Here is a 27,011-nt window from a genome sequence, read left to right as displayed (position 1 = left end):
ATGCACTGTGAGGTAAAATCCTTTAAAACATAATAAGCCATTATTTCTTTCTCTAATTCTCAAGAGAGGATATATTTTACATGCACCATGCACCCTACACAAAAACTAACAAGTAACAACTAAAAAGAGGCAGTGATCTTAATCCATGGGATCAGAGAAGCAGGCTATAGACCTACAAGTGAGGAAAGGCAGGCAGGCAGGAGATCCAGAAGTCTGGTCAGGGTGATAAAGTGTAAGGAAAACCTCTTCCGAACCACCAAGTGATTGGAAAAGAATTTGCTAATGGAATTAAGTGGTGTTGGCATAGCTTTCATCCCCACTGGATTTTCTGTAATATTTATTCTTTAATCATTTCAGGAGTAGCAAACTGCAGCTGTATTTGAGTGTTGGTTTCTTGTGATAATAAGCACACTAAGTGGCAGATTTAGCAATTCAGGGATGTTGGTAAAGCAAAAGGGAAAAATCCATTTAGGCATGGAAACAAAGCAGTTCTGACTCCTGATGGCCCCTTCTCCCTGATGCACAATGCCAAAGCAGAACACGCACCTACAATTTGCTAAATTGTCATTTGGGAGGTATACAAGCACTTGGATAAACAAACTTCGAATTTTAGATAAACCTGGTTATTAAAGGTATAAACTCTGACAATGTTAAGGGTGGAAGAGGGAGGAGAAGGTTTTTATGGCTTACTTAAAAAAATTTTTAACTGGAGACTGGACTTTTAAAAAATGCCAACAGCAATTCTAACAACCGTAGTAACATTTTACTTCCACAGAAAGGAAGTAAACAGGAGTTTCTTATAACTGTAACCTTTCTCCACTACTCTGCAAGAGACTGAGATGCCTGCAGTAAGCCTCTTCTCACCCTCTCATTCACTAGGTTTGTAACCACCTTAAAAGAAGACTGGAACTCATGATCCTCTCTACTTGCAGTGAGTTTTATCATTTCCCAAAGCTGCCAGACTGACAGCACACTGCCCTGTTTGTCCCTGTTCTGTTGATTTATTATGGAAAATGCAGTCTAAGACTTCCAAGACTCATACATTTGTAAAAATTGGTACGGCCACTGTGGAAAATAGTATGGAGGCTTCCCAAAATTTAAAAATAGAAGTATCATATGATCTAGTTCTTCCACTGCTGGGTATTTAGCCAATGAGAACAAGAACACTAATTTGAAAAGATACATGCACTTCTACATTTATTGCAGCATTATTTACAATAGCCAAGATATGGAAACAACCTGTGTTTTATATATATATATATCTGTATCTATCTATACACACACACACACACACCCCAAAATATTACACAGCCATAAAAGGGATGAGATCATGTCATCTGTAACAACATAGATGGTCTAGAAGGTTTTATGCTAAGTGAAATGTCAGTTTAAGAAAGACAAATACTCCATGAGTTTTTACTCATATGTGGAATCTAAGAAAACCAAATGAATAAATACACACAAAAAAAGAATTAGACCTATATAGAGAACAAACTGATGGTTTCTAGAAGGGTGGGATGGGGGGATGGGCAAAATGGGTGAAGGGCAGTGGGAGGTCCAGGCTTCCACTTCTGGAGTGAATAAGTAGTCAGTGGTACTGTAATAGTGTTGCAATGTAACAGATGATAGGTATACTTGCGGTGAGCATAGCATAATGTATAGATTTGTCATGTCACATATGAAATGAATATAACATTGTCTGTCAACTATAACCCAATTTAAAAAAATCTAAAAAAACATAAATTCTGTAGAAGTAGTTCTTGAATTGTAATGTGCAGAGTGATTTCTTTTCAGAACAAAACCAAAACAAAATCAAAAACCCAAATCTCCAAACTCTGCAGGCTAACCTTTTAGAAAAAAAAAGTCTTCTTTCTGACAAGGTCTCTTGATCCACATAGCTGATCAGACCAAGTTCAAAGACAAGACCAAAAGAAGAAGAAATTAAAAAAAAAAAAAAAAGGCTGGGACGCCGGAGTGGCTCAGCAGTTAAAGTGCCTGCCTTCAGCCCAGGGTGTGATCCTGGAGACCCAGGATCGAGTCCCATGTCAGGCTCCCTGCATGGAGCCTGCTTCTCCCTTTGCCTGTGTCTCTGCCTCTCTCTCTCTCTGTTCTCTCATGAATAAATAAATAAAATCTTAAAAAAAAAAAAAAAAAGAGGCTCTCAGGAGGCAAATGTCAGTGAGGCCTGTGTTTACAGAGAATGGGATCCAGGAGATCCATTAAGTCGAAAGCGGCTTTGAAAAACTCAGACATTTTACACTTCAAAGGTTTCTGTGACATTTGAAACGTTTTAGATTGGGAGCAAGTGCCATTCTCACTTTGAACAGGAGAGAAATCTAGGCAGAAAGGAAATCAGGATGATTCAGACATTCTCCTTAGCTTTGATGCACTCACAGTGGCTGGAAGAAGAGTCAATCACAAAGCACAGGTCTTCTAAGGGAAGTAAAAGCCAGTGTGGTAGGATTTGTAAACCCCAGATTCGGAGCTGGAAATGCTTCTTTGGAGGTTCTCAACTGCTAACTCGGGTTCTTCCTGCATCTGTAAATGCCACTCCGTAAGAGGCCTTTGGAGGATGACCCTATGTGAAATAACACACACCTCTCTGTCCTCAAGCCTTCTCTCCTCTTTGCCCTGCTTTGGTTTTCGGCCCAGCACTTATCATTATTTCCATATATTCCAGTTTGTTTCATGCCTCTCTTCCTCTGCTAGAATAGAAACTCTAAAGAAAGTGCACTTTTCCTCTCCCATTCTACACTGGGCACTCCATAAATACTTTCTGTGTAAGTCAACTGGAACGGCTCCTATAGTTACTACAACCCTGTATCAGTGTTAATCACATGTCTCTCCAACATGTCTACTAAAACAAGAGAGGTATGTAAGGAAATATAGAAAAGTAGTGAAACTGGGAAAAAGTTGGGATGTAAACTTCATAGAGAGACTCCAAACAGAATAGGTTTATTTTAACTGAATGATCTAAACCCACAAAAGGAATTTGGGGATCTGTCACACTTTCCCTGTCACCATGAACTGCCTTTAAATAGCTACATTTGACAAAACATGACTATTCTTTCACTCATCCAGGGTCTTGATAAATACATAAGTAAGTTTTCTGAAATTTGGATTCTAATGGCGAATTACATATTGTTTTAACATTCATCTAATTTTAGCCCAAAGAAGAAATAAACTGTCTTTAGGGTTAATTGTAAGATTATGAAGACTTTATCGATAAGCACTGGAAACACCTCAGGTTAACAATATGGATCCCATGTTCTACTTGAGCTAACCAGTAGATTTTATCAGCCCCATTAACTTCTCACATCATGTCCTCAACCCATTTCTCCTTCCCTTTGTTCTTTTTGCTTATGTTGAAAAATAGCTCAGGAAAATGGAACGTGAGGTAGGAGACTTGGGTTTCCTTCAGAGTCTGTCACTGGCTCATATGCCCTTGAGGAAGTACTTGGCTTGGCTAGGCATCAGTTTCCTGAACTGTAAAATTAGGTTGAACCAGATGACTCTGAAGTTCCTGGAAGGACTTGCCTCATAGTTCACAGCAGGACCTTCCTCTTCCCCCACCACCTCGAATACCCACTCAAGCTTACCTGATTCAACATATTCTTTGACAAGCACAGCGCAATAAGGGTTAACAGCCTCTCCTTGACATGACTGGCAGGATCCACAGTCAAAGTTGGACAAACCAATTCGAAGAAATGGTGACATGGTGGTTGCTCCCTGCAAAGTGACCAAAGACAAATGCTATAAAATAAATTATTTTTGGTATCCCATTCTCACTTAACCAGAGCTTTATCACCAGCAGCCCAGAGGCTCGAATGGTTCAACTATCCATTTGAACAAATGCTTTTATTTCCCCTTCTGCAAAGGACATTACTGGGCTCACCCCAAACCACAGACTAACTTGCCAAGGAAAGAGCCTTTCTGGACGTCTCCATTATTCAACCTCATCAGTTAGAACTATAATTCTACTCTTAATTTAATGGAGTTACATTTAATAGTTAGAGAGAGAGGGACAAAAAATTTCCAACATCTATTATTCGAGTAGATACCCAAGAAATAATACACAATAACAAGAAAATGAGTTTAGAAAGGGTAAGTCTATTTTAGTCACAACAGTTAAATATGACACCACAAGATTCTTACATGGGCTATTTATGTGCGTGACGCAGTTGGCTTTGAGCATTTAGCAGCTGAACTCTGTTTACTTCAGACATTTCAGAAAGGTCTACTTTCTTCACAGTCACATATATGTATGTGTGTGTGTGTGTGTGTGTGTATATGTACATAGGCACATATGTATACCTATACCTATAATAAGCCTTTGAACATTATAAACTACTTAAAAAATCACTGCTCACCATAAAATAATGCTTCATCATCTAAGAATAAGCAAAGTACTTCACAGAAGCCAAATTACCAATCATTATACATACTTAGATATATAGGTGAAAACCATCATCAGGTTGGCTAACAAATTCCAGGATTCCAGTCTGATTCTTCATCTACAATTCCTTCCTTGTCTCTGTTTGGCCACTTACCTCAACTAACCCCCCCCCCTCCAATCCCCACTTATTTTTTTTAAACCTACTTTACCATGAAGTTCCATTAATCTGAAACTATCATCTGGTATCCAGTGAAAAAAGTTACTTCTTTGCTTCTTCTGATTCGTTTTGAACTGTTTTCTCCTCCCTAATTTTCCTCACTCTCTTAAGTAAGCCAAAGATAAGAAGAGCAAAGTATGAGCTGTCCTTTCTACATTTGTTAAAGAAAGACAACTCCTCAGAATAATAAGAGCCCATAAGTGAGCACCAATGCATAACTAGAAATCTGGGGCCGGTAATCTCAAATCCAGCAGAGCCATTAAAGACCGCTAGTTCTCTGAAATGCTCATGGTCTTTGGGTATTTTTTGAACCCATCGAGACAGATTAGGGGCTCTTGACAACTGCTATTAACTTCATAGATTCTAAGGAAGTCTCAATTTCCCACAGTTTAGCAGGTTTAATTAAAGGATATGGTTATACAATCATATTTTCCGGGTGTTCTTAGTCTCTGAAACACATTCTGTATAAGTCACACGGTTGAAACAGTTGTTACATGACTTCTAAATCTTTTTTTTTTTTTTTATGATAGTCACAGAGAGAGAGAGAGAGAAAGAGAGAGAGAGAGGCAGAGACATAGGCAGAGGGAGAAGCAGGCTCCATGCACCGGGAGCCCGATGTGGGACTCGATCCTGGGTTTCCAGGATCGCGCCCTGGGCCAAAGGTAGGCGCTAAACTGCTGTGCCACCCAGGGATCCCTGTTATGTGACTTCTAGATGTGTCTGTAGGGGCCCCCATTATCCTCCTAGTTTTAGGATTCTCAGGCTAATGACTGAGAGCTCTCTGGAGAAAATTTCCTAGAGAACCACCTTTCCAGGGTCACGTAGGTCTCCTGGACAAGCCTATATTCTGCACTAATCTGGAAAGATCACCAAGAACTATCCTCATTTATGAGAGTGTTTACCACGTATGGATGCTCTGAAGATTTCCTCAATGCAAGGAAAGGTAAGTAATTAATTCAGATTTGAGCCTGGAAGGATCATTGACTCATAAAGCCTGAGTTACAAGCACTGTGACCTTTCGTGACGAATGTGTCATTCTGCTATTTCCAGGCAGGGTTCAGAATTAGCAGCAGCAGCTCAACGTGCACCTGGGAAAGTCTGTCTGGGGAGTAGACGGAAACCTCTAGGGTGACCAGGGTTCTGGTATGGTATGGGAGAGTCATAGTGGAAGCCCCCCTCCTCCTGCATGCCTTGCTTAGATATTAGCTGACTTCCTACCTCACTAGCTGTCCAGATTTGCTTGCCCCAGCCCCTCACACTTGAACATTTTGGCAGTTTACCCAATGCATGCATCTGTTGGATAGCCAAGCCACTGCCTCTCTTTTTAAAGGTCTAGTCACGGTGACGTGATCTGACATTTTGACATCTAGAAGACAGAATTGTCATCTGTGCGCTGAACGTATCATGTTGTTTGCTCAGGGGTGCATTTTTAAGTCAAAAGGAAGCATTTGATTCCTGAGTTACTCAGAACATTTTCCCCTCCTGTATAGACTGCAATGTGATCACTATGAAAAATAAAGAAAAATACAGAACATTGGTAAAAAAATCTCTTCATAGTTCCTTCCTCCAGCAGAAGCAAATCTCTATTACTGTTTCAAGGCATTTTCTCTAGTATTTTTTTTCTAGTATTTTAAAATTAACAGGTTTTGTGGTTTTGTCCTAGATGCTATGCTCATACAGTGTTTATGAGATTTTATTTGGCTTTTTAATTTAACATTTTATCATAACAATTGTCCATTAGTATGTCATCTTTGTAAGCATCTTTTTAATTCTTACATGATATTCTAATGAGGGGCAGCTCCATGATCTGCTTTATTAAAGTCTTATAGTTACATATTTGGACTGTTTCCAGATTTTCCATAATACAAATATGGAAAAGGTGCTATGATTAGCACCTTTTTTCAAATTTTTTTAAATTTAGGAATATTGCATCAGAATGGATCACTAGAGTATTCAGTATTACTAGATCAAGTGGTATTACTATTTGTAAGTCTTATACATTTAAAGAAAATAATAAAACATAAAGGCAAAGCCTTAACAGGGAAAAGATCTATGGTAAGTACAAAGGACAATAGCTAAGTATCATTCTTACATAATAAGCATACACAAATTTGTAAAAGCAATCAAAAACAAAAGCTGCCTATGACCCAAGTAATTAAGTGGCAATGACACAAGTTATACTAAATATTTTTAAAAAATAACTAACTAGGTATGTGGGAAAATGTTCAACCTTGTGGAGCAATTTAGGAAATGCAAATTAAAATAGGATATGGAGCACCTGGGTGGTTCAGTTGGTTAAGCACCTAACTCTTGCTTTTAGCTCAGGTTGTGATCTCAGGGTCATGGGGCTGAGCCCCGTATCAGGCTCTGCATTCAGTGCGGAGTCTGCTTGAGACTCTCTCCTGCTCTCTCTACCTCTCCCTGCCTTGTGCTTTCTCTCTCTCTCATAAGTAAATATATCTTTAAAAAATTAATAAAACAAGATACCTAGTTGCATTTATATGACATCCTTGAAAAGACAAAACTGTATGGCAAAAATGTGGTTAGCAGTAGTTTGGACAGTGGACAGGGTGTAATAAGGATACAGCATAAATAAGTTTAGGGGGGAAGATGAAACTGCACTACAGCCTGATTGTGGTAGTGATCCCAGAAATCTAGATGTAAATTCATAGAATTATCAGTAACCATCAGTAAAACCATCATTTTTACCATATGATCATTTAAAGACCAAAATTTTAAGATACGCTATTGGCATTTCAAGGCATGGACTATAAATTCAGAGGTTATATAGATAAAATGCACATAAGGTAAAGATGAAAGAATACAAAGTAGGAAACTGGGAATTCGTATAATAAAATATGAAATTAGAATCTAAAGTTATCGAGAGAAGCTTCAATTTACTGAAGGGAAAATGTCAGAGCCTCAAAAATATAAATAGCTTTTACTCTGCTATTTAAGCTCTTGTGAAAATTTCTGCATTTTGGAGCAAAATAGCTGAGAAAAAAATAACATTAGAATTTGATAATGCATTTTCCTTGGGGATCCATTAATACCCAGCTCTTGATTTAAACTATAATAATAAAAAAAGAGGTAAAATATTTAAAATATAAAACACAATAATATTTTTTACTGGCGCAGTTAGCAAATATTTTTGAAATGCTCTCACCTAACACCAGCAAGGACAACACGAATCATACACTGTGATACTATGCTGTTGTGAGCGTAAATGTCCACAATCCTGTTGAACACACACAGCTATGTGGACGTATATGTGTATACATATGTTGAGGGCCTATAAGGGTGGTATTAACATGCAATATTTGGGTGGGCTGGCCTTCAGTGCTCAGAGCTTGATGGTAAGGGAGAAGGGGGATTTCCCTGGGTGCTAAAATAGAAAGGGGAATTGCTGTCTACAATAATACATGCACTGTAATAGCATCTATCAGGGATACCTGCCCCCCCTCTGTCTGTGGAATGCAAATTTCATAAATCTCCTCTTTGCTTGCCATTCATGGTGGCCTCACCCTTTACAACAAATAAGGTGTGTATAGGACTGACTGGCCAGGCCGTTCTGGACAGTGCAGTGGTCAGGTCCCTCTATAGACCTCCCCTCTGAGCAACACAATTACACATTCAATTCTCTCCTGATCAGCTCCTGAGGAGCCTCACCCTGTCGGGTCCAAGCAGAACTCACTATCTTGCCTTTCGAATCTGCCCCTTCTAGGTCACCAGCTCAGCAGCTGGTACCATGGCTCTCAGCTCAGCACGCAGATGTCACCTTTCCCCTCCTGTGCCAGAGCCAGTTTGCTTCCTTCCTCCCCACTTCCCTCTCTGCTCCACTCACCTAACTTGACTCCGCATCGCTGCAGCTTACCTGTCACTCTACCCAGTCCTGGCACCTCTCACTCCCAGTCAGATCTCCATGCTGCAGCCCAAAGGATCTGATGTAGGACCGTGCAGAACTACTGCGGTTTCTCCAAAGTGACAAGCTGTTTCACAGCTCTGGGCTTTTAGTAATACTGTTCCCTCTCTCTGGAACGCCCTCCTATCTCACTCCATCCTCTATCTGCACCCCACTCCCACTTCCTCATCTTTCAAGTTCCTGCTCAGTCCCTACCTCCTCTATAAAGTCTTTCTTCCCTCCACCTCCAACATCCTTCCTTCAGCATCCTCCCTCGGCCCTCCAGGTCCCCCACAGCTTTCTGGGCATGGCTTTGAGACAGCACCTGCCATATTTATTTGCCATGGCTTGTCATTTCCCATTTCTGATTGGGGGAGATCCTGTCACTCACATCCTCTTTGTCTTTTGCTCTTGGCATCCAAACCTGAGGGCACAGCAGAGCCCCACCAGGATTTCTCCTGATTAATTCTTGAGGTACCACAGATACTCAGAAGAGGGATGTGACTCAGAGGGACTATAGAACTTCCTCTGGTTTCTTCTGCAATGTATCTAGCAAAATCCCTCCAGAGTGAGTACATGTGGGTGCCTTACTTACTAGACCCGAGTTGTGATAGCGAGTTTTTTTATTAACACATCCCTTGGGACACTTTACTCAGCTTCATGGGCATGTGGAGGAGATCCGGTGCTGGCACTTACACAGCCAGATTTCCCCTTAATACTTTATTAGATGTAGTTCTTCATATTGGTCTTTCTAAATAAGGCTGTGAGCTCTGAGAGCAGGGACCAAACCTTCATCATCCATGCATCTCCAGGGCTAATCCCTCTGATACGTAGTAGATGCTCAATGCATTTTAGCTAAGGAACTTAATTTTCAAAAGCAATGCTTCTGAAATGATCTCTTAATAAGACTTCATGCATTTCTTTTACCTGCAAGGGTATACTGTGGTCCAATTAGGCAGCAGGCAGTAGTAGAGGAAGTCACTACAGGGGAAATGCTCCAGGCGTTGTTATAGACAAAGAATGGAGGCCATTATGAACTCAAATGCAGGAATTATTTAGCCCCCCTAAACTTATTTTTTCATTTGGAAAGTGGTAATAGTGCCATTACTTGTCTTGAAGGGCTATGCGGATGGAATGGGCAAATACATGGAGGTGCTTAGAACGGGGTTGGCACACAGTAAACTAAAAAATGTTGGTTATTATTATTACTGCAACTCTGATTTATTTTCCAATGGACTTTACTGACTTTATTAGTTTGTACCAAAAAAGGGCAGGAAGAGAGTAGAAATAGTCTTTTAGGAGCATATCTGGAGTGAATTATGTGGCCTCCCTCTGTGCTCTGCCACTGAGCTCCCATAAAACCCCACATGTATCTCTCCTAGAGCACTTATTACTCTCTGATAGAGTCATCTCGATGCTGGCACTTATCATGATGGACTGTCAGTATGCCCATCCAATCTTTGCTTTTGCTACCTCAGCTGAAAAATATCATCATAATACATACTTTAAATTTGCAGAGAATCTTTACTCTTATGATTCAATGTTTTCACCTTTAAGTGTGATCTCATTTGTCTTTAGCAAGTAGCTATGATGCGGGTAGATGGCCAAATATAATTGCTCAGCAGCATGTTTAAGGTCATACACCATTAAGTGCTGAACTGAGAATTCTGATCTTGTCTCCCTTGGTGCTGACTCACCCACTTACCCAGACTGACTCACCTACCACAATTCAAATCTGCCAAATGCTTTCACAGTAATGATCAGGATTGCCACCACATAACAAAAGCTGAAGAAGAGAAGTTCCATAGAAATAGAAAGCAACACAAGTTCTATAAACTCTCATCAGCTAAAAAAAAATACCAAGACTTCTCTTTCTCCACAGCAAGTGAAGTAAGAATGAGCATACTTCTTTATTTAAAAACAAAAGTGCGGACAGCATTTGTATTGTGATAATTTAGCAGGAGGTTTCTCAGTGACAGAGGGAGGGTCTTACAGAAATATCAACACCTCGAACGTGTAGAAGAGAGAACACAAATGAATCAGCAGTCAACCTGGGAATGAGACAAAAAGCATTCAGTGGCATCCAACTGGGTCAGCTCTGCTAAAGTTTGGGAAGTCAAACATCAGGCAAATGCAGGCAAATTAAGTGACATCTGTAGCATTTGCATTTCTTTACAGATAGAAATGTTTCTTGGGTAAAAGTGACTGTTGTAGAAAATAACCTATAAATTAAGCATAACTTGCCTTGCAGTGGGCAGAGAAGAAAGATGGCAAATAGTGAACGATAGAATGAAAAGTGTTTTACTGTTCTACAAAGTAGTCTAATAAAAAGCATCAGATTAAATATTAGCCTTTTGTCCACAAATATGGTCTTAAAGATGAATTAACATAATAAGCATGACCTGAAGATAATATTTAAAAAAAAAATCCCTCCTATAGTATGTGTTACAAGGACTGAAGAATCTAAGCCTAACATTGAACCAGCTGTTAGAAAGAGTGAGAAAGGGGATTTGTTGACAGAGCTAGTACTGTCCTCCTACCTGAAAACATTAACAAGACATCCCTCTACCAACTGTTAGGGCCAGAACTGTGTCCCCCACAAATTCACACACTAAGACTCTAAGGCCCTATGTGACTATACTTGGAGGTAGGATCTTTAGGAGGTAACTAAGGTTCAATGAGGTCCTTAGGGTGGGACCTTAATCGAATAGGATAGTCTCCTTATAAGAAGAGGAAGAGACACCAGTGATTTCTCTCTGTTCATGATGTGAGGACACAGTGGGAAGGTGCCATCAACATGCAGGAAGACAGCTCTTACCAGAAACCAACGTTAATCTTAGACATTCAGCCTCCAGAACTAGGAGAGCCTCCCACTCTGTGGCATTTTGTTATGCCATCCCAGCAGATATACCTAATATAACCAAAAATAATATAGAAGCAAAAATAAATATTGAAATATAGAAAACAAAACACCTGGAATGACATTGTTCCTATTCTGACACTAATTTTAATGTGTGATGTGAACAGACAGTCCACTAAAGCATAGCTCTGATCAAGTTACACCAATATTCAAGAACACTATCCTGGTACTTGCTGAATTAAATCATGACTTCTTAATCTGTTATTTCAGAGCCTCCTATGTTGGCTCCAACTTGTCCTCCCCACATAGCATGCCTCTTAGCATATCTTGACTTCTCTATTTGCTGGGGACCATCCATCAATCCATTGCTTGACCATCCATCTTGGTGGCTGTGTACACCAGTCCCTCTGTTTGGAATGCTCTGTCCTCTCCACCCTCTCCAGTACAACTGCTGTCTCTCAATCCTTCTCACTTTTTTGGGGACCTCCTTCATGTACTGCCTCATTTAGAAATCCTTCCCTGCTCCCCACAGAAAGAGGAGTGATTAATCTGATGGGTAAGTTTTAGGAGAATAAATTGTACCTGCCCAGCCTAGCCTCTCCTTTCTTTTGGGTAGAATTTGCTGACTTTCAGGGAGCATGTTTCTCCAATCTTCTCTGCCATAAGCAGGGTGGGGCCCACTCACCTCAATCCTGGGAGGCCGGCCATTGTCCACCATTGCCTAAGACACTGTGAACAAAACCAGCCTATTTGCTTGAACACTTTAGCCATATCTATCAATCCAGCCTCAAGCTGACTTTTTTCCATCTCTGACTTCCAATATCTCTCTCCATTTGTTATAAGCATAGCCTTGAGAGGCTATTTATTGGATCCTCTACAATTCACATGTATGTAAGGAGCTCTACATAGTTTATATTATTCAGTCTTCTAAGTCCACAAGGTGGGTGTAATTAGTTCCAGCCTACAGGTAAGAAGCCTGAGGCTTGAGTGGGTAAGTAGCTTGCTGAGAGCTACTCAGAGAGCTAGCACAAAGCGGAGCCTGGATTCCAGCCTTGGATGTTGCTAAACATCTCCACCCAAACTATTTCATTATTTTCTTGTTAGAAAATGCCTTTTAAGGTTAGGTCAGGAAGGAAGTGAAAGCATGGAGATTTCCCCACAGAGTGGTTTCCATCTGTTTTACCAGCCCCTAATTAGAAAGGACTGTTACGAGCATCCACATGGGCTTTCTCAGCAGCCTCCATGCTGCGTACTTGCTTAATTACCTTAGGTACTAAAATAATGTTCCTCTTTGTCAGTACCTGTGGTTTAATGATCTTTCTACCCCATCGCTATGAAAAAGTGGCTAATATAATTGGAGTTTAAGTTTCCTGGAATAACAAAAGCTCTTGTGTGGAAGTGAAGTCAACGCTGCTGAACTGGGTAACATCTCCAGGACGTCACCAGTGTGTGCTATCTCACCTCCCTGCTTCTGTCATTCATGATATTAGAGATGGCAGGTTGGGATGAGTGGGGATTTACATGGCCAGGGTCTAGAACAAAGCTGCTTTACATAAAGTTGGAAGGGACTTGGTCTCCTTGGCACCATTTTCTAACCTCGGTTAGGGTAATCTCTTACTGAGTCCAAAGATGCTGCCTCAGGTAGGAAGCAAATTTAATTTAAGGCTCTGTCCCTGTGTCAAAAGATGATCTTCACCACACACACACACACACACAAAGTAACTATGAAGTGGATATGTTAATTAGCTTGATAGTGCTCATATTTCACAATGTATAGGTACATCAAATCACTAAGTTATATACCTTAAATATGTCTAATTTTAAGTTGTCATTTATATCTCAACCAGATTGAGGGGGAAAGAGACAATTTTCTCTGTGATTCCACCTTCTTGTCAACCCAGGACTCTCATGAGACACAGGATGCTTTGAAATCTTCCTACCTGCACAAGAGTAAAAGTTCTTTCTGGCAGTTAGATATTCAGTGAAGAAAAGCAACTGCCTCAATCAGAGCCAGGGCCCAGGGCACTCTGTTCAATGAGCACTTTGACTGAGAAGGTGAAGCTGAAGTCCCTGGACACACAGTCCACTTTCTTCCAGCCTTTGCAGGGCAGTAGACAAAGAGGAGGGAGACACATGGATGAACTCACAGATGTGCAAATGACACTGGCATGGAATAAAAGCCAGCTTTTACAATTGCATAGTATGAGACAAATGACCTCGTTTCTTTGTGTCTATGTTTCCATATCCGTAACATAGGGAAAATAATAGATTTATTTCATAGAGGTGTCATGGAGACTAAATTAATTAATTTATGGGAAATGCTTACAATAGTGTTTGGTGGAATCACTTCAGACTTTCCCAGAGTATCCTTAGAAATCTCCCCAATGAATAAAATCTTTAAAAAAGGGGGATCCCTTAAAAAAAATTAAAAAAAAAAAGGGGGATCCCTGGGTGGCTCAGCAGTTTAGTGCCTGCCTTCGGCCCAGGACGTGATCCTGGAGTCCCGGGATCAAGTTTCACATCAGGATTCCTGCATGGAGCCTCTTCTCCCTCTGCCTGTGTCTCTGCCTCTCTCTCTCTCTCTCTCTCTCTCTCTCTCTGACTCTGATGAATTAATAAATAAAATCTAAAAAAAAGAAATCTCCCCGATGAAAATGAGTTACCAATGATGATAACTTGCTCAATGGACTATGTTATATACCTAAACTACTGGTTAAGGAAAGAAGCAACATGCACATCAACCTTTTGCCATTGCCCAGTAAGCATCTGCTTAACCTACCTACTATATACAAAGCACAATGCTGGACAAAAGAAGGAGGTTTTGAGAGCCTGAACTCTACTCCCTTGCCCTTTTATCATGTTAGTAAAGTGAAATGGCCAGTTAAGGAGGATTTTGCATTACAGACAGAAAAAAACAAGAAATGGCAACACAGGCTTTCACTCTTGAGTATACCAGTAGCAAAACATCTCTGCCTTCCCAGTGCTGCTCTGATACCACACCCCACTTCCTCCTGAGGGTGTGTGTGTGTGTGACACTTTTCAAAGAAAATACAGTATTTAGTAGTATCACCACAGCAAACGGAAATAGCAATGTTCAGTCCACAGATGAGCTAAGAGCTTTGTACAGAATAAGGTACAGGGAATCCTCCCTGTGTAAGCTGTGACAAGCAATGCTGCTCTGGGTTACTACTCATCGCATGAAGAGTGCTGCAGAGAAGGGGATGGGATGGACCAGGGACAGAGACCAGAAGGAAACAAAAGAGGCAGAGTAGGGTCAGATGATCTTGAATGGATCTATGCATGTGAGTCTAGGGGAATCACCCCAACCTTGCTGCAGAGAGAAATATCCCTAACTTAGAAATGAGTAGGTTTTAAAAGCTTATTTGGAATTAGAGGTGAGAATCCATGGAAACTATGAAATTAGATACTATTTAGGTTCCTACACTAGCTCCTTAACTGACCTATTAATCTGGTAACTCAGAATGAGTCAAAATTAATTTATAAAATGGACCAACATTTGTCATTGTTCTAGGTTATGAGATCCTCTACTTGTTTTTCTCCCTGGTACATGTCAAATTCATTATAGGTTTAGTAGCCCATCTGGGGTCCATTGCTTCATTTTAAAAACCACAGATCACTCTGATTCTCAGGGAACAGTAGTTTTACTGCATGAAAAGAGAACATCCGTATTGTCACCCATAACTGCAGTGGACACCCACCTAGCCAACAAGATGGGAACCCACTAGCTCAGGGGTTCTCATTGAGCATCACTATCAATGTGGGAACTCTAGAAATGCAAATACTCTAGCCCCACCCAGCCCCACTTGTAATAGAAGCTTTGTAGGTAGGGCTCAGTACTCTGAGGCTTCCACTTACTAGGAACACTCTGAAGTTCTAGAAAGAGCACATTAGCATAAACTCCACAAGGCCAGGCCCATGTCCTTTTCATTCTGACTTGTAGCATCTAGCACAGTGCTGGGCACTTAGGTGGTTCTACATAACTGGTCAGACCAGGGTGGTCTGACTCCAGGGAACATTTTGCAATGTCTGGAGACCTCTTTGCTTGTCACAAATGTCAGGGAGAGGGTGTGACTCTCATCAGGTGCATTGGGGCCAGAGATATTTCTAAACAACCTACAACACACGGACGGCCCCCACACAAACACATCAACAGCATTGAGGTTGAGGAGCCCTTGTTCTAACTAAATGCATTAAATGTGGTGAAGCCCAGAGGATTTCCCTTATCCATCCCTTACTATCTCTCATCACTTCCCCATGGTTAGTGAATTCTAGCCCCACAGGAAGAAGGGAGTGCACAGGCATGGGGCAGGGTGTCTTTTTCATACTGCCTTCCCATTTAGGGACCATGAGTAGCACAGTAACTGGCATATAACACTCACAATAAGTATCTTTTGAAAAAGTGAATGGATAAATCAACTATGAATGAATAAATCAGTGAATAAATTAGTTGATCTATTTTCTTTCTTTTTGAAAGCTGAAAGAGCTCTGAGTCATCAAGTGGTCTGTCCTCTCTCATAACAGATGAGGGGATTAAGGCTCAGATAAATTAAGGCAAGAGATCAAAGTTACCTGTCTAATGAGGGGAAGAAGTGTAACTAGGACCCAGGCCCCCTAGTTTCTTCTTCATTTCTCTCTCCACTGTGCCTGTATTCCACTGTTGTGGGTATCATTCAGTGAGGAATATGATCTGGACAAATGGTTGGATTTATATACTAAAGTACTATATGTCTAGAGTATTATTAGTTCTGCTCACACAGAAAGACTGTGCAACCCACCAGATGTGAGGCCCTTGGCCCACTCAGATTTATTTGTGACATGGATGACTTTGTGAATTTTGGCCAGCTGCAGCAGCTTCAGATACAGTAGCCAGGCACTCACTCATTTAATGAACCTAGCTCACTGCTCATTATACACATCCCAAAGGGGGTTTTCTGTATTCATCCTACACATACAAAATGTGAAGAGATTAGAAACTTTGCTTCTTTGAAGGAAAAAAAAATGGCAAAAAGAAAAAGAAGCATTTGATTATGGGATATATCTCTTGCAAATGCCAAGCTTTGACTTTATGTGGTGAATTTTTAGTGAGCTCTTAAGATTATTTGGTGATCAGAGCCATTGTTTGAAATGTACTTCAGCTTATTCTTATAAGACAACATTCTCTTAAAAGGACACCGCAGCATTTCATAACTGCAATTTCATTGTTCTCCAGAGTAGAAGGTAGGTGGAGTGAATAAGTATCTTCATTTTAACAAGGAATGCATTACAGATTAGTGGCAAATAACAAGCAATATGCATAGAGTACTTGACAGTTTACAAATAGCTCTTCAAAAATGAAGGTAATAAAGAGACTGCTAGTGTTAATAGGTATTGGAAATTGCTTTTGTTTTTTTTTTTTAAATTGGTTCTTCATCACAGTTTGAGAAGCATTGTTCTGTAGTACCCATTTGTATCACAATACTTGCTAAATTGCAATCTACTCTAATTTTCTGTTTATCTTTTTATATCCCCCCCCCCCCCACTTGAATGTAAGCTCTTTGATTTCAGAAGCAATGTCTAGTTTTGGATTGTTGTTGTTTTTTCTTTTCAATAGACTTCATTTCTCAGAGCAGTTTTAGATTTACAGCAAAATTCAGCATAAGGTACAGAGATTTCCCGCACACTCCTGACAGCCTCCCCCACTATCAACATCCCCCACTAGATGAAACACTAGTTATGATCCATGAACCTACACTGACACACCATCATCACCCCAACTCCAGAGTTTACCTTAGAGTTAATTCTTGGTGTTGTGCATTCATTGCATTTGGACAAACGAATAATGGCAAGTTATCCATCATTATAGAATCACACAGAATAGTTTCACTCTCCTAAAAACCCTGTGATCAGCCTATTCATCCTTCCTTCCTCCCTAACCCTAATAGATATCAAAATAAAGGTGTAATAATATAAATTGTGACATGCTGGCAGCAGAAGAGTTGGGCAGATTGTCAGAAGAAAATAGAATGTCCCGAAACAGATCCAAATATTTACAAAAGTTTTGGGTATAACAAAGATGACATTTGAAGTCCAGGAGGAAAGAAGGATTGCTCATAAATGGGGTTGTGGTCATTTGCTTGATGTTAAAGCTAACATCAAAATAAAATTCAGATATTGATGATATTAATGCAGAGATTAAAACCTCTACACTACTAGGAGTACTAGATATGTAGATTAATAATTATATCCTTTGGAATTAGGGAGGACTTCTCAAATATGATACCACAAACCAACTCCATAAAGGAATACATGTCTATACTACGTTACCTAAAGAATGTATGTGTGGCAAACATTAACAAAGTATAAGAAAAACAGCAAATTGGGAGACAGGACTGTGAAGTATGTGGCAAATATCTGACAAATGTGTGAAAAGCTAATAATGTGAGAAGCTAATAATAAAAGGACAAGCCTAATAATGAAATATTATTTGCCTAATCAAAAAATTGGCAAAGTTTGAGAGCAGACATTTTACAAAATAAATATTATGGTCAATAAAATATGAAAAAGGTCAATTTCACTAGAAAAGAAGAAATGTAAATTAGCCAGTTTCATAATCCCCTTTCTGCAATTCCAAAATCCAAGATGCTCAGAAAATAGAAAAAAAAAAAGTTCTGTAGTGCAAACTGATTTCATAGCAAAACCTGATATGGGCTATTTATGACCAATTTTTATACTGAACATAACTGTTAATGTCCTCCCCCCAACATGCAGTTTATTGGGAATATTTTATAATATACAGTGCATAACTTTATTACCTTTAAAAAGTCTAAATTCAGAAACAGATGTGGCCATAATGGTTTGGAGAAGGGACATGTACATTTTTTTTTCATGTACAGTTTTTTATGAAAGAAAACAAGTATTAAATGACTTTAAAATAAGGCAAGCAGGGATCCTTGGGTGGCGCAGTGGTTTAGCGCCTGCCTTTGGCCCAGGGCGCGATCCTGGAGACCCGGGATCGAATCCCACGTCGGGCTCCCGGTGCATGGAGCCTGCTTCTCCCTCTGCCTGTGTCTCTGCCTCTCTCTCTCTCTCTGTGACTATCATAAATAAATTTAAAAAATTTAAAATAAGGCAAGCATATGAAAGTATACCTATAAGAATGCCCATTGTGGCATTGCTTAATTACGGCATAACTGGAAACAGCCTTAATGACCAAAAATATGACATTGTTGGAATATATTAAGGCAAATAACTACAATGTAGTATTTTACAACCAGTAGATTATTATTCACTGAAATAAAGTTATTTACAGGATGTAGTTAAGCTAAAAAAGGGATGTACTGACCATATATATAATATACATTATATATAGTACATATATAATATAAATACATTATATATATATACACACATACTATGGTTAGCACATACTACATAACTACATTAATACATAGTTATATAATATGCATATATAATATGCATGTATATAATATGCATATACATAATATATACATAATATATGTATATAATATATAATATACATATATAGTAGGAACTCACTTAAAAAGCTATAAATTTACATGCATAAATCTTGGTGGGGAGAAAAACCTGAACAAAATGCCATCATTGGGTAGACCAGATTTTAGGTGATTTTAAATAGTTACTTCTGAGGAGATTGCAATTCCAATTTTTTTTTTATAATTCTGATTTTTAAGAATGATCTTGTATAACAAAAAGGGGAAAATGCTTTTCATCTATTGACTCATCTTTCACTCCTAACAATTATGTAAAGTAGGATGGATGGTTCCTATTACAGAGAAGGGAGAAATGGGTCCCCACAGAAGTTAGGGCTTTCTTCAAGGCTGCAGAACTTGTAGGTGATGAGGCCTTCATTCTCTGATTCCACACCTAGTCCCTTTCCATGGCAAGGCCTCTGTGGGCCTGGCCCGGGGTCTCATGTGGTGTGCATTCAGATCCCAAGTCCTGATAAGATTTGGCGATTTAACAAGTCATTCTTTCACCTGATATTACCTGTTTGGGAGTATCGTAGGTAGGAGATGTCATGGGGCAGCACTAAGACAATGAAGCCACAGCCCTTGATTTCCAGACTATCCCAATTCTTATAAATAGGGCTTCCTAATTTAGGAAAGAACAGTGGTCCACAAGTCCTTTAATAACTAGCTTGTTTAGATCAGAGGATATAATTTTCCCAGAGAAGTGTTATCCATGATACTGAATCCAAATGTACACATTTTCTAAAGCACTCAATGATACTGTGAAACCACGTACAGTGGATTTACAATAGATTTACCAGGAAATGTATTCCAAGCTCCCATTGGGAGTTTTAGGAACACACTGTAAGGCCACGGGGCAGTCAGGTCAGATGTTCTTCATTTTTACTGAGCAGTGATATCAGATCCCTCCCTAGCTCCAGAACACCTGAGGGGACATCTGAGGGGTTCCACATCCAAGGGCAGTGAGAGTCAGGGCCCAGGGAAGGACTCTGGGGAGGAAGGCAGATGTGGGGGAGACAGCCGGGCAGGTGATGCTGAGCATGGAGAGTAGAGGTGCAGCAGGAAAAGAGGACGGATGGCAACGGAGACTCTGGCTGGAGGTGGGCATGGAGACAGGGCAGGGGAAGGGGGATGACAGGGAAGGTGAACTAGGGGAAAAGGAGGATGAGGGCAAGAGAAAGAACATGGCTAATGGTAGTCTCCAAAAGAGGGCATTTGAAGGTCAGGGCAGCCTATGGCACAAACCTTAGACTTAGCACAGAGACCAAGAGCTGCCCCTAGATCCATTCCCTTCAATTCCCCTGGAGCTGGATGTGGCCAAAACAGGTGCACAACTTCCAAGGTTGGGCCCACCTGCCTCCTGCCACTGGCAAGAATATGGAGGTGGTGGCATTGAATAAACTTGGCAATTGTGTTGGCAATGCGCTTGGCCACCTGAACCCAAATTCTCAGGTGGGAGAGAAGTCAGCTATCAAGCCTAGGCCACTGTTACTTCGGAGCTCTGTCACAGCACCCAAACAGATAGACTAACAAATACCACACTTCACAAGACTTAAGTAGGAAACAAGAATATACTGAAAGCATTTTCTGAACAATAGAGAATTATCCTGATGGCAAAACAGAATTTTATTCTTATACTCTACAAAGTCCTCCTCCCCCTCTCTGCTCCTTCCTCTTCTCTGCCTTCAGAGTGAGCAGCCAAGTCTCTCTGTCCTGCTCAACAAGAAAAGAGGATGTGACAATGGGGCATCCGGCATCAATGTCATATTCCCGTCCCTACAACCGACAGTGTAAAACAAACCCAAACCATCTTCTGGGCACAGATATTTATCTGAGGTTTAAAAATTTGAAATTCAAATTTGCCTGGGGAAGATCTCTGAGTGAGAAAGCAGAAGGAAACACATGGTGTACTAAGTACCTCTGTCATGCTCTTGGGCTGCAAGTAGCAAAAGGCTGAGCTCGGGGGCACAACCTTTTGTTCCTTGAAAGAAAACCAAACCTACAATATCTTGAAAATACTCTTGCCTCTAATTCTCAACATCTCCCATCCCAACGGCTGAGAGTGGAGTGAGCACTGGTCAGGCTGCCTCTACAATAGGCTGGTCAGGCTTTGGGGACAGAGACAGGTCCTGGAGGCAGGAGCATGGATTGGCAGACATGGAAGAGGGGCTGAGTACTCTTGGCTCTTCACTAAGGGCATTTGTGAATGGCTCGGGAAGTGGGAGATCCTCTTTCTCTCTTACTTTTATTTATTTTTAAAACTACCATTTCATCTTGTTCTAGAAAGAATTGAAAGCATTAAGGATTTCATGAATCTTTGGCTCAGTTTACCTCTCAAGGAAATGAATAAGAATGAAGGATAGCAGAAGTGGACATTTACTCAAAATGATTTCATATACGTTTCCTCCATTTGAATGCTGGGGTCTTATGACATATTCAAGTTGCTCTTCTTATCCACATTTTATAGATAGGGAAAGAGACTCCAAGAGGTGAGGACATTTGTCCAAGGTCGCACAGCTAATCATGGTGGAGTGGTGACTGGAACTCAAGCACCACAGGTGTTAACCTGAGGGCCCTTTGCTGTAAATGTTCTCTCCCCTTTATGGGGTCTATTCTGAAAGACACACAGTTCTTTGATCTCCTTACGTTCAGTTCTGTTCTGTAAGTAATTATTTTTAATTACATCTGACCGAGTGAGTTATGTTGACATCTTTGCCAAGAAAACCTTGGGGTTCCTACCAAGTTCTCTGCAGCTGGTCTTCACTGCGGACACATGGTGATTAAAAGGTATTATTCATCTAATGCTTCTCTAAGGTCCTCAAGGGACACCTTCACCTGAATTGATCCCAGGAATGAAACCACACTTCCTGTCTTTGCAAAGCTGGTCAGGGAAGCAGGAGCAATACTGGTTTTTTTCTGGTTCCACGACTATGGTGCCACCCAACCCACGCTTCCTCCTCTGGGGCCTCTGCAGTTCTGTGCTTCCTCCCTGGTGATGGAATGGCATAAAAAGTGACAGAAACAGAACATCTGGCCTTCATGCAAATAGGAAGGCAGAGAGGAAGGAGGGAGATTTGCTCCCTGGCACCCTCTCTCCCCAGAAGGAGCAGTAAGAATGGGACCATGGCTCCTGCCAGCGTCCCCCACAATCTGCCTTCAGCTCCTGGCTGAAATGCCCCTCATCTTGCTGACCTGATTAGACTCTGTGGCTTGTCCAGGGAGAATGTTTGCTGTGCTCTGCTCTGGCATCCAACGTTTGGGACCATTGGACCTGGGGTCCAGGGATGGCTGACTTTGGGGCAGCAGGACATCGGTATGCAAGTCTGGCCCAACCGACCTTTACCAATTGCAGCTATGTCCTTGCTGGGTCTGTAGTTAGCTAGGAAAGCCGGGCTGGATTCTGACTGGAGGAGGATGGCATTCCAACAGGAATGGCCTCGTAGCAGTGGGAGATGAAAAGCATCTTACAGAGTCTGTTTCATTGGGAAATGTTAAATTCTTGGTTTCAGATCTAACAGCTGGCACGACTAGCTTTGAAGGGCATGAGGAATGGCTCTTTAAAACCAAGACTCTCCCCACTGGTTCCTTCTGCTTTCAGAGATCCCAGCAGCACTAAAACTGAGAATTTCCTGGCTTAGCGCTGATGCCATGTTGCTGTCACCAGGGTGACACAGGTGTGACGGAGCAGGTCTCTCACCGCTGCGTGGAGGGAAGTCTGAATTGGAGTAAAACCGAGCATCCTACTTCCGAGTCTAGGCTGCCTGTCAGCTTTTAACTGAACTGTTTCCAAACGACCTGCAAAGGAAGTGCTTTTAATTTAAATAATCGAAAGTGACACGGCTAAGCATCGAGTTATGGTTCTTCACATCAAGAGAAGAAATATTAGAGCATTTGATAGTTAGAGCCTCTGGTTTCCTCTCTGTGGATCCTAATGCTTTGTTTTACCATAATTCCACGACTTGTCAGTAAATGACAGTGACATGTTAGAACTTGGAGGATTTTGCCCAGATACTGACCTTGTGGACAGTCTCTGAGTTCAGCACTTGGAATCACAGATTGCATAAAAGTTATTTCCAAAAAAAAAAAACCAAAACCAAAACCAAAAAAAGTTCTTTCCAGAGAATACTGTGAATCCTCAGATGTGCATTTAGCTATGAAAGGCCTTTCCTTAAAAAAAAAATAAATATATATATATATATATATATATATATATATATATATATAGTTTTAATTTGGTTGGAGATGCCTTCCTGTATTGAAATCTACCCCCCCCCAGATACCACTTCCTCCGCTAATCCTAAGATTGTCGCTCCTTGGCACCAGCTGGGCCATTTCCATATACTCAGCAAGAGGATTATAAGACATTCCGAGTAAGTGTCTCACTGAAATCAAAATGCTCCCTCGCTGGCCTAGTATTTCACTAGTCTGGTAACCCTACAAAAATGGAAATTAGGGGAGTTTGGCATGAAATCTAGTAAATCTGTGCTGACTTCTGCTGATTATCATTTTTATCCTTTTTTTTTTTCAAACAACTAAACAGAAAACTCTCTGCTATATTAAAAGCCTATTTCTCCCTTTTAAGCGAAGACCAGAAAATTGCTAGTTAGGATTCTCTTTTCAATTATCTTGCTTATATTGATGCTACATATTAAAGTCACCCCCAAGCCTCCTCTTTGCCATACAAAGTAATATCTATTCTTTATTCTTTTTTCCAAAAAGTGTTCATATTCAAATTTCAAATGATTTTTTCCCCTACTCACTGGATAGTATCTGATTTCCATATGAACTTATTAAAATGATCAGCCCAAGGGCAGTTCTGCAATATTAAGTTCAAGATCTAAGAAAGCAAACACGTTTTGTGACAATCACCATGCTCCTTGATTCTCTGCTATAGGCAGGCGCCTGGGCTACACAAAGGGACTGAGGTTCTAACTGTGTCTGGTTCTTGTGTTTGCACCGAGAATATGAGGCCAATACAAAGCGCAGAGAGGAAGTGGCAAATCTGGGAAAAATCACTTTATCTCTGTGGGTCTCAGCTTCTTGGCCTGTAAGACATGGGAATAGAGATTAATCTCTCCCCTCTACGCCCAACCCCCTATGGTATGGGATGGCTTCTGGGCCTGCTAGGTGCTCACAATTCTGCTCTTCTAAAGTATTTACAGACACAAGCCTGTTATCCTGGAGAAAGATCCTTGTGCTCAGATGTTATAGGAATAACATATAAATGATCTGTTCAATAACATGCACACAATAAATACTCATTGAGCATGGATCATAGGCATTTCCTCCTTGCAACACTTAGTTTTAGTCGAAGCAACAAACCAGGGATATGTGAATAATGAGCATTTATGATTCTAGACCTAAGAATTCTAAGACAGGAGCAGCATCTGAGCATAATTCAGCAGCAGGACTGTCAGGTGGGATTTGCCTCCCATTTTGCAGTGTTAGATTGTGGCACACAGGGCACATACTAGGAAGTCACAGGATCAGCTCAATGTTGAATTTGCTGTCCCAGGTCACCCGTTTGCTCTGCACTTCAAATCCCGTATCTAAAAAGCATAGTCACAGGATCCCTGGGTGGTGCAGCGGTTTTAGCGCCTGCCTTTGGCCCAGGGCGCGATCCTGGAGACCCGGGGTTGAATCCCACGTCAGGCTCCCAGTGCATGGAGCCTGCTTCTCCCTCTGCCTGTGTCTCTGCCTCTCTCTCTCTCTCTCTCTCTCTGCGACTATCATAAATAAATAAATTAATAAAAAGCACAGTCACTACATCATAGTTTCCTTAGGTATTCCTAGGAACACGGTGGGAAAATACACCATCCATAAGGTGCAAAGTATTTCAAGGTCAAGTTCACATGCTTTTCATTGTTTCTGCCAAACAAACTTATAGAAAGATTTCTTTCTTTACTTGGGTTCAGAAGGTCCCAGAGCCAGAGGGAATCCCCACTGCCAAGCTGTCCTTTCCCTATGTGAGAGTTCCTTCTGCAGGGCTCTGAGAAAAGTCCAGGGGTAGGAAGTGGACTCTTCTTCAGGGAGAGCACAGCTCTTTATCTGCCTGGCAGGGAGGCAGCAGCTCCCTCCGCCATCCTTTGAAGCCAGTCCTGTAGTTCTGTGTGCTCAGTAATTGGTGCACGCACACCCTGCTGTGTTTACTTTTAAAAAGAAAAGAAGAAAAAGTCACACAGGTGGAGCCCGGGCATCTGAAAATACTGTCAGCACAGCACATGCTTCCTGACATTTTCTGCTGAGCCTGCTTGGGTTTCTTTGTATCTCCAAAGGAAGGGGAAACCCAGGTGGGGATGGGTTGAGTTGGGGAAAAAGGAGAGAGGAAGAAGTAAGAGCTAGGTCTGTCTGACTAAACTAAGTTCATTCTCAGAATTAGACTTCATACATCATTTTTAAGCCAGCAGCAACTTTTCTCACCCTTATCTATTAGAGAGAAACCAACCGCTATTTTGTGGTTACATAAGAAAAGCAAACATACACCTCCAGACGCTTAAGACACTGTCATTGAGGATGACGCAGACTCACCCTAGGAGAGCACATTTTCTGACAAGGCTGTACTGTGGCCGGGGAGGGGGGGAGTGTTATTCAGGGAGAGCCACACCAGTGCTGGGATGACCACCTGAGTGGGGAAATCTGGGCACTGGGCGCACTGTTTCCACCTGTGTCCCTCCTGGCATTCACTCTTCAAGTGCATCCTTCCTGGCTGAGAGGACAAGTTATCTTATTTAGCTTATGCTGTATGTAGGCAGTTGTCAGGATTGGGAACTGGCAGGTCAACCCTCCTCATTATGGGAAAAGGAGAAGTCATCTCTAGACCCCTATTGCTAAGAGGGTCACACATTTTTCAGATGGTTTGCATACAGCTTCAAGGTAGGTTACCATTCTTCCCTCAGGTAAGTAAAACTCACCGTATCACTTACTATAATAAACAGAAAACCTCGTTAATTCAGTCGACCCCTCATCCCTGACTGATTTGGAATGTGTGTCAAGTTTCCCAAGGAAGAGATAGACTGGACGTTGACCCTGGAGAACATGTTTTGGTGACTGTTTGCAAAGTGCTAAGACTATTTTGAGTCTTAAGTGGATGTGCTGAAGTACATGAGTTACAGATATTTATGATGGAAATGCGAGTTAAAATAATATGATTGGCTACCATTGATTGAGCACCTACTATGTGCCCTATACTCACATAAAAAAAGGTTCAAAGCTGCTCTGCAAAGTGGAAAACATCTACTTTGCAGATGAAGAAACTGGGCATAGGGGTTAAATATTTCACACAAGGATTTACAGGTAAGCAAGAAAAGAGCTATGAGTTAGGACGTGAGGCCCATTCCCCTATACCAGGGCCAGCCAGTTTCTAGTTTTAAAGGTGGCTGCTCCTGACAACCCATTTTTAGCTATTTAAATTACTTTGCCTGCCCCCAAGTTGATAAACTAGAATTAAAACAATTGAACTATTTATTCTGAAATTTCATTAATTCACACTTAGTTTTCTCACAACGTGTCTGGTAACACAAAGGGCTCACAACTTCTGTATATGTGGAGAGAAAGGCAAGACGGCAAAAATATGAGTGCCGTGTTCGTTTTTATTTTATTATTATGTGCAGGATGGATCCAGAGATCTGAGCCCCTTCTGCATCCCCATCTACCCTGCCCACAACCAGGGATCTAGCACTGCCATGTTTATCTCCAAAGCAACTGCTGCTTAATTGCTAAGATACTCTCTCCTTTGGGAGACCCTGTGTAACCTTTAAAGATGGGACCGTGGGAAGGAAGGGCAGGATGGGTTGTTTGTATGATATTATGTTTTGCCTTTTATTTTTAGACAATCTCCAACTCTGTAAGACCCACACTTTATTTTGGTCTCTAGTTTTAGTACAGAGGTAACCTCATTTTACTAACTTTGTTTTATTACACTTTGTGGATACTGCCTGTTTGGGGGGGAGGGTATAAATTGAAGGTTTGTGGCAATATGGCTTTGAGCAAGTCTATCAGCACCACTTTCCAAAAGCATGCACTCACTTCATGTCTGTGTGTCACATCCCGGTAATCTTTGCAATATTTCAGGCTTATTCATTATTCTTATATTTGTTATGGTGATGTGTGAGCAGTGATCTTTGGCA

General features: G+C 41.0%; 1 protein-coding gene across 4 annotated transcripts in view; it reads right to left on the bottom strand.

The window, feature by feature from the left end:
- Positions 1–27,011, bottom strand: part of PRKCQ (protein kinase C theta) — a 171,584-nt gene that overhangs the window by 119,401 nt on the left and 25,172 nt on the right. For 2 of the 4 annotated variants that reach the window (XM_041767935.1, XM_041767934.1), the window contains one exon: positions 3,600–3,729. In XM_041767935.1, coding sequence (XP_041623869.1) covers positions 3,600–3,717 — 118 coding nt within the window. In that variant the 5' untranslated portion in view covers positions 3,718–3,729. Of the gene's footprint in view, positions 1–3,599; positions 3,730–3,913; positions 3,938–8,487; positions 8,511–27,011 lie in introns of those variants that run through there. The other 2 variants (XM_041767937.1, XM_041767936.1) reach the window with 2 other exon arrangements.

The sequence above is a fragment of the Vulpes lagopus genome, chromosome 8 (assembly GCF_018345385.1).
Source record: "Vulpes lagopus strain Blue_001 chromosome 8, ASM1834538v1, whole genome shotgun sequence".
Classification (NCBI taxonomy): domain Eukaryota; kingdom Metazoa; phylum Chordata; class Mammalia; order Carnivora; family Canidae; genus Vulpes; species Vulpes lagopus.
Note: the sequence above shows the minus strand (reverse complement) of the source record. Positions and strands in the feature narration are given on the sequence as shown.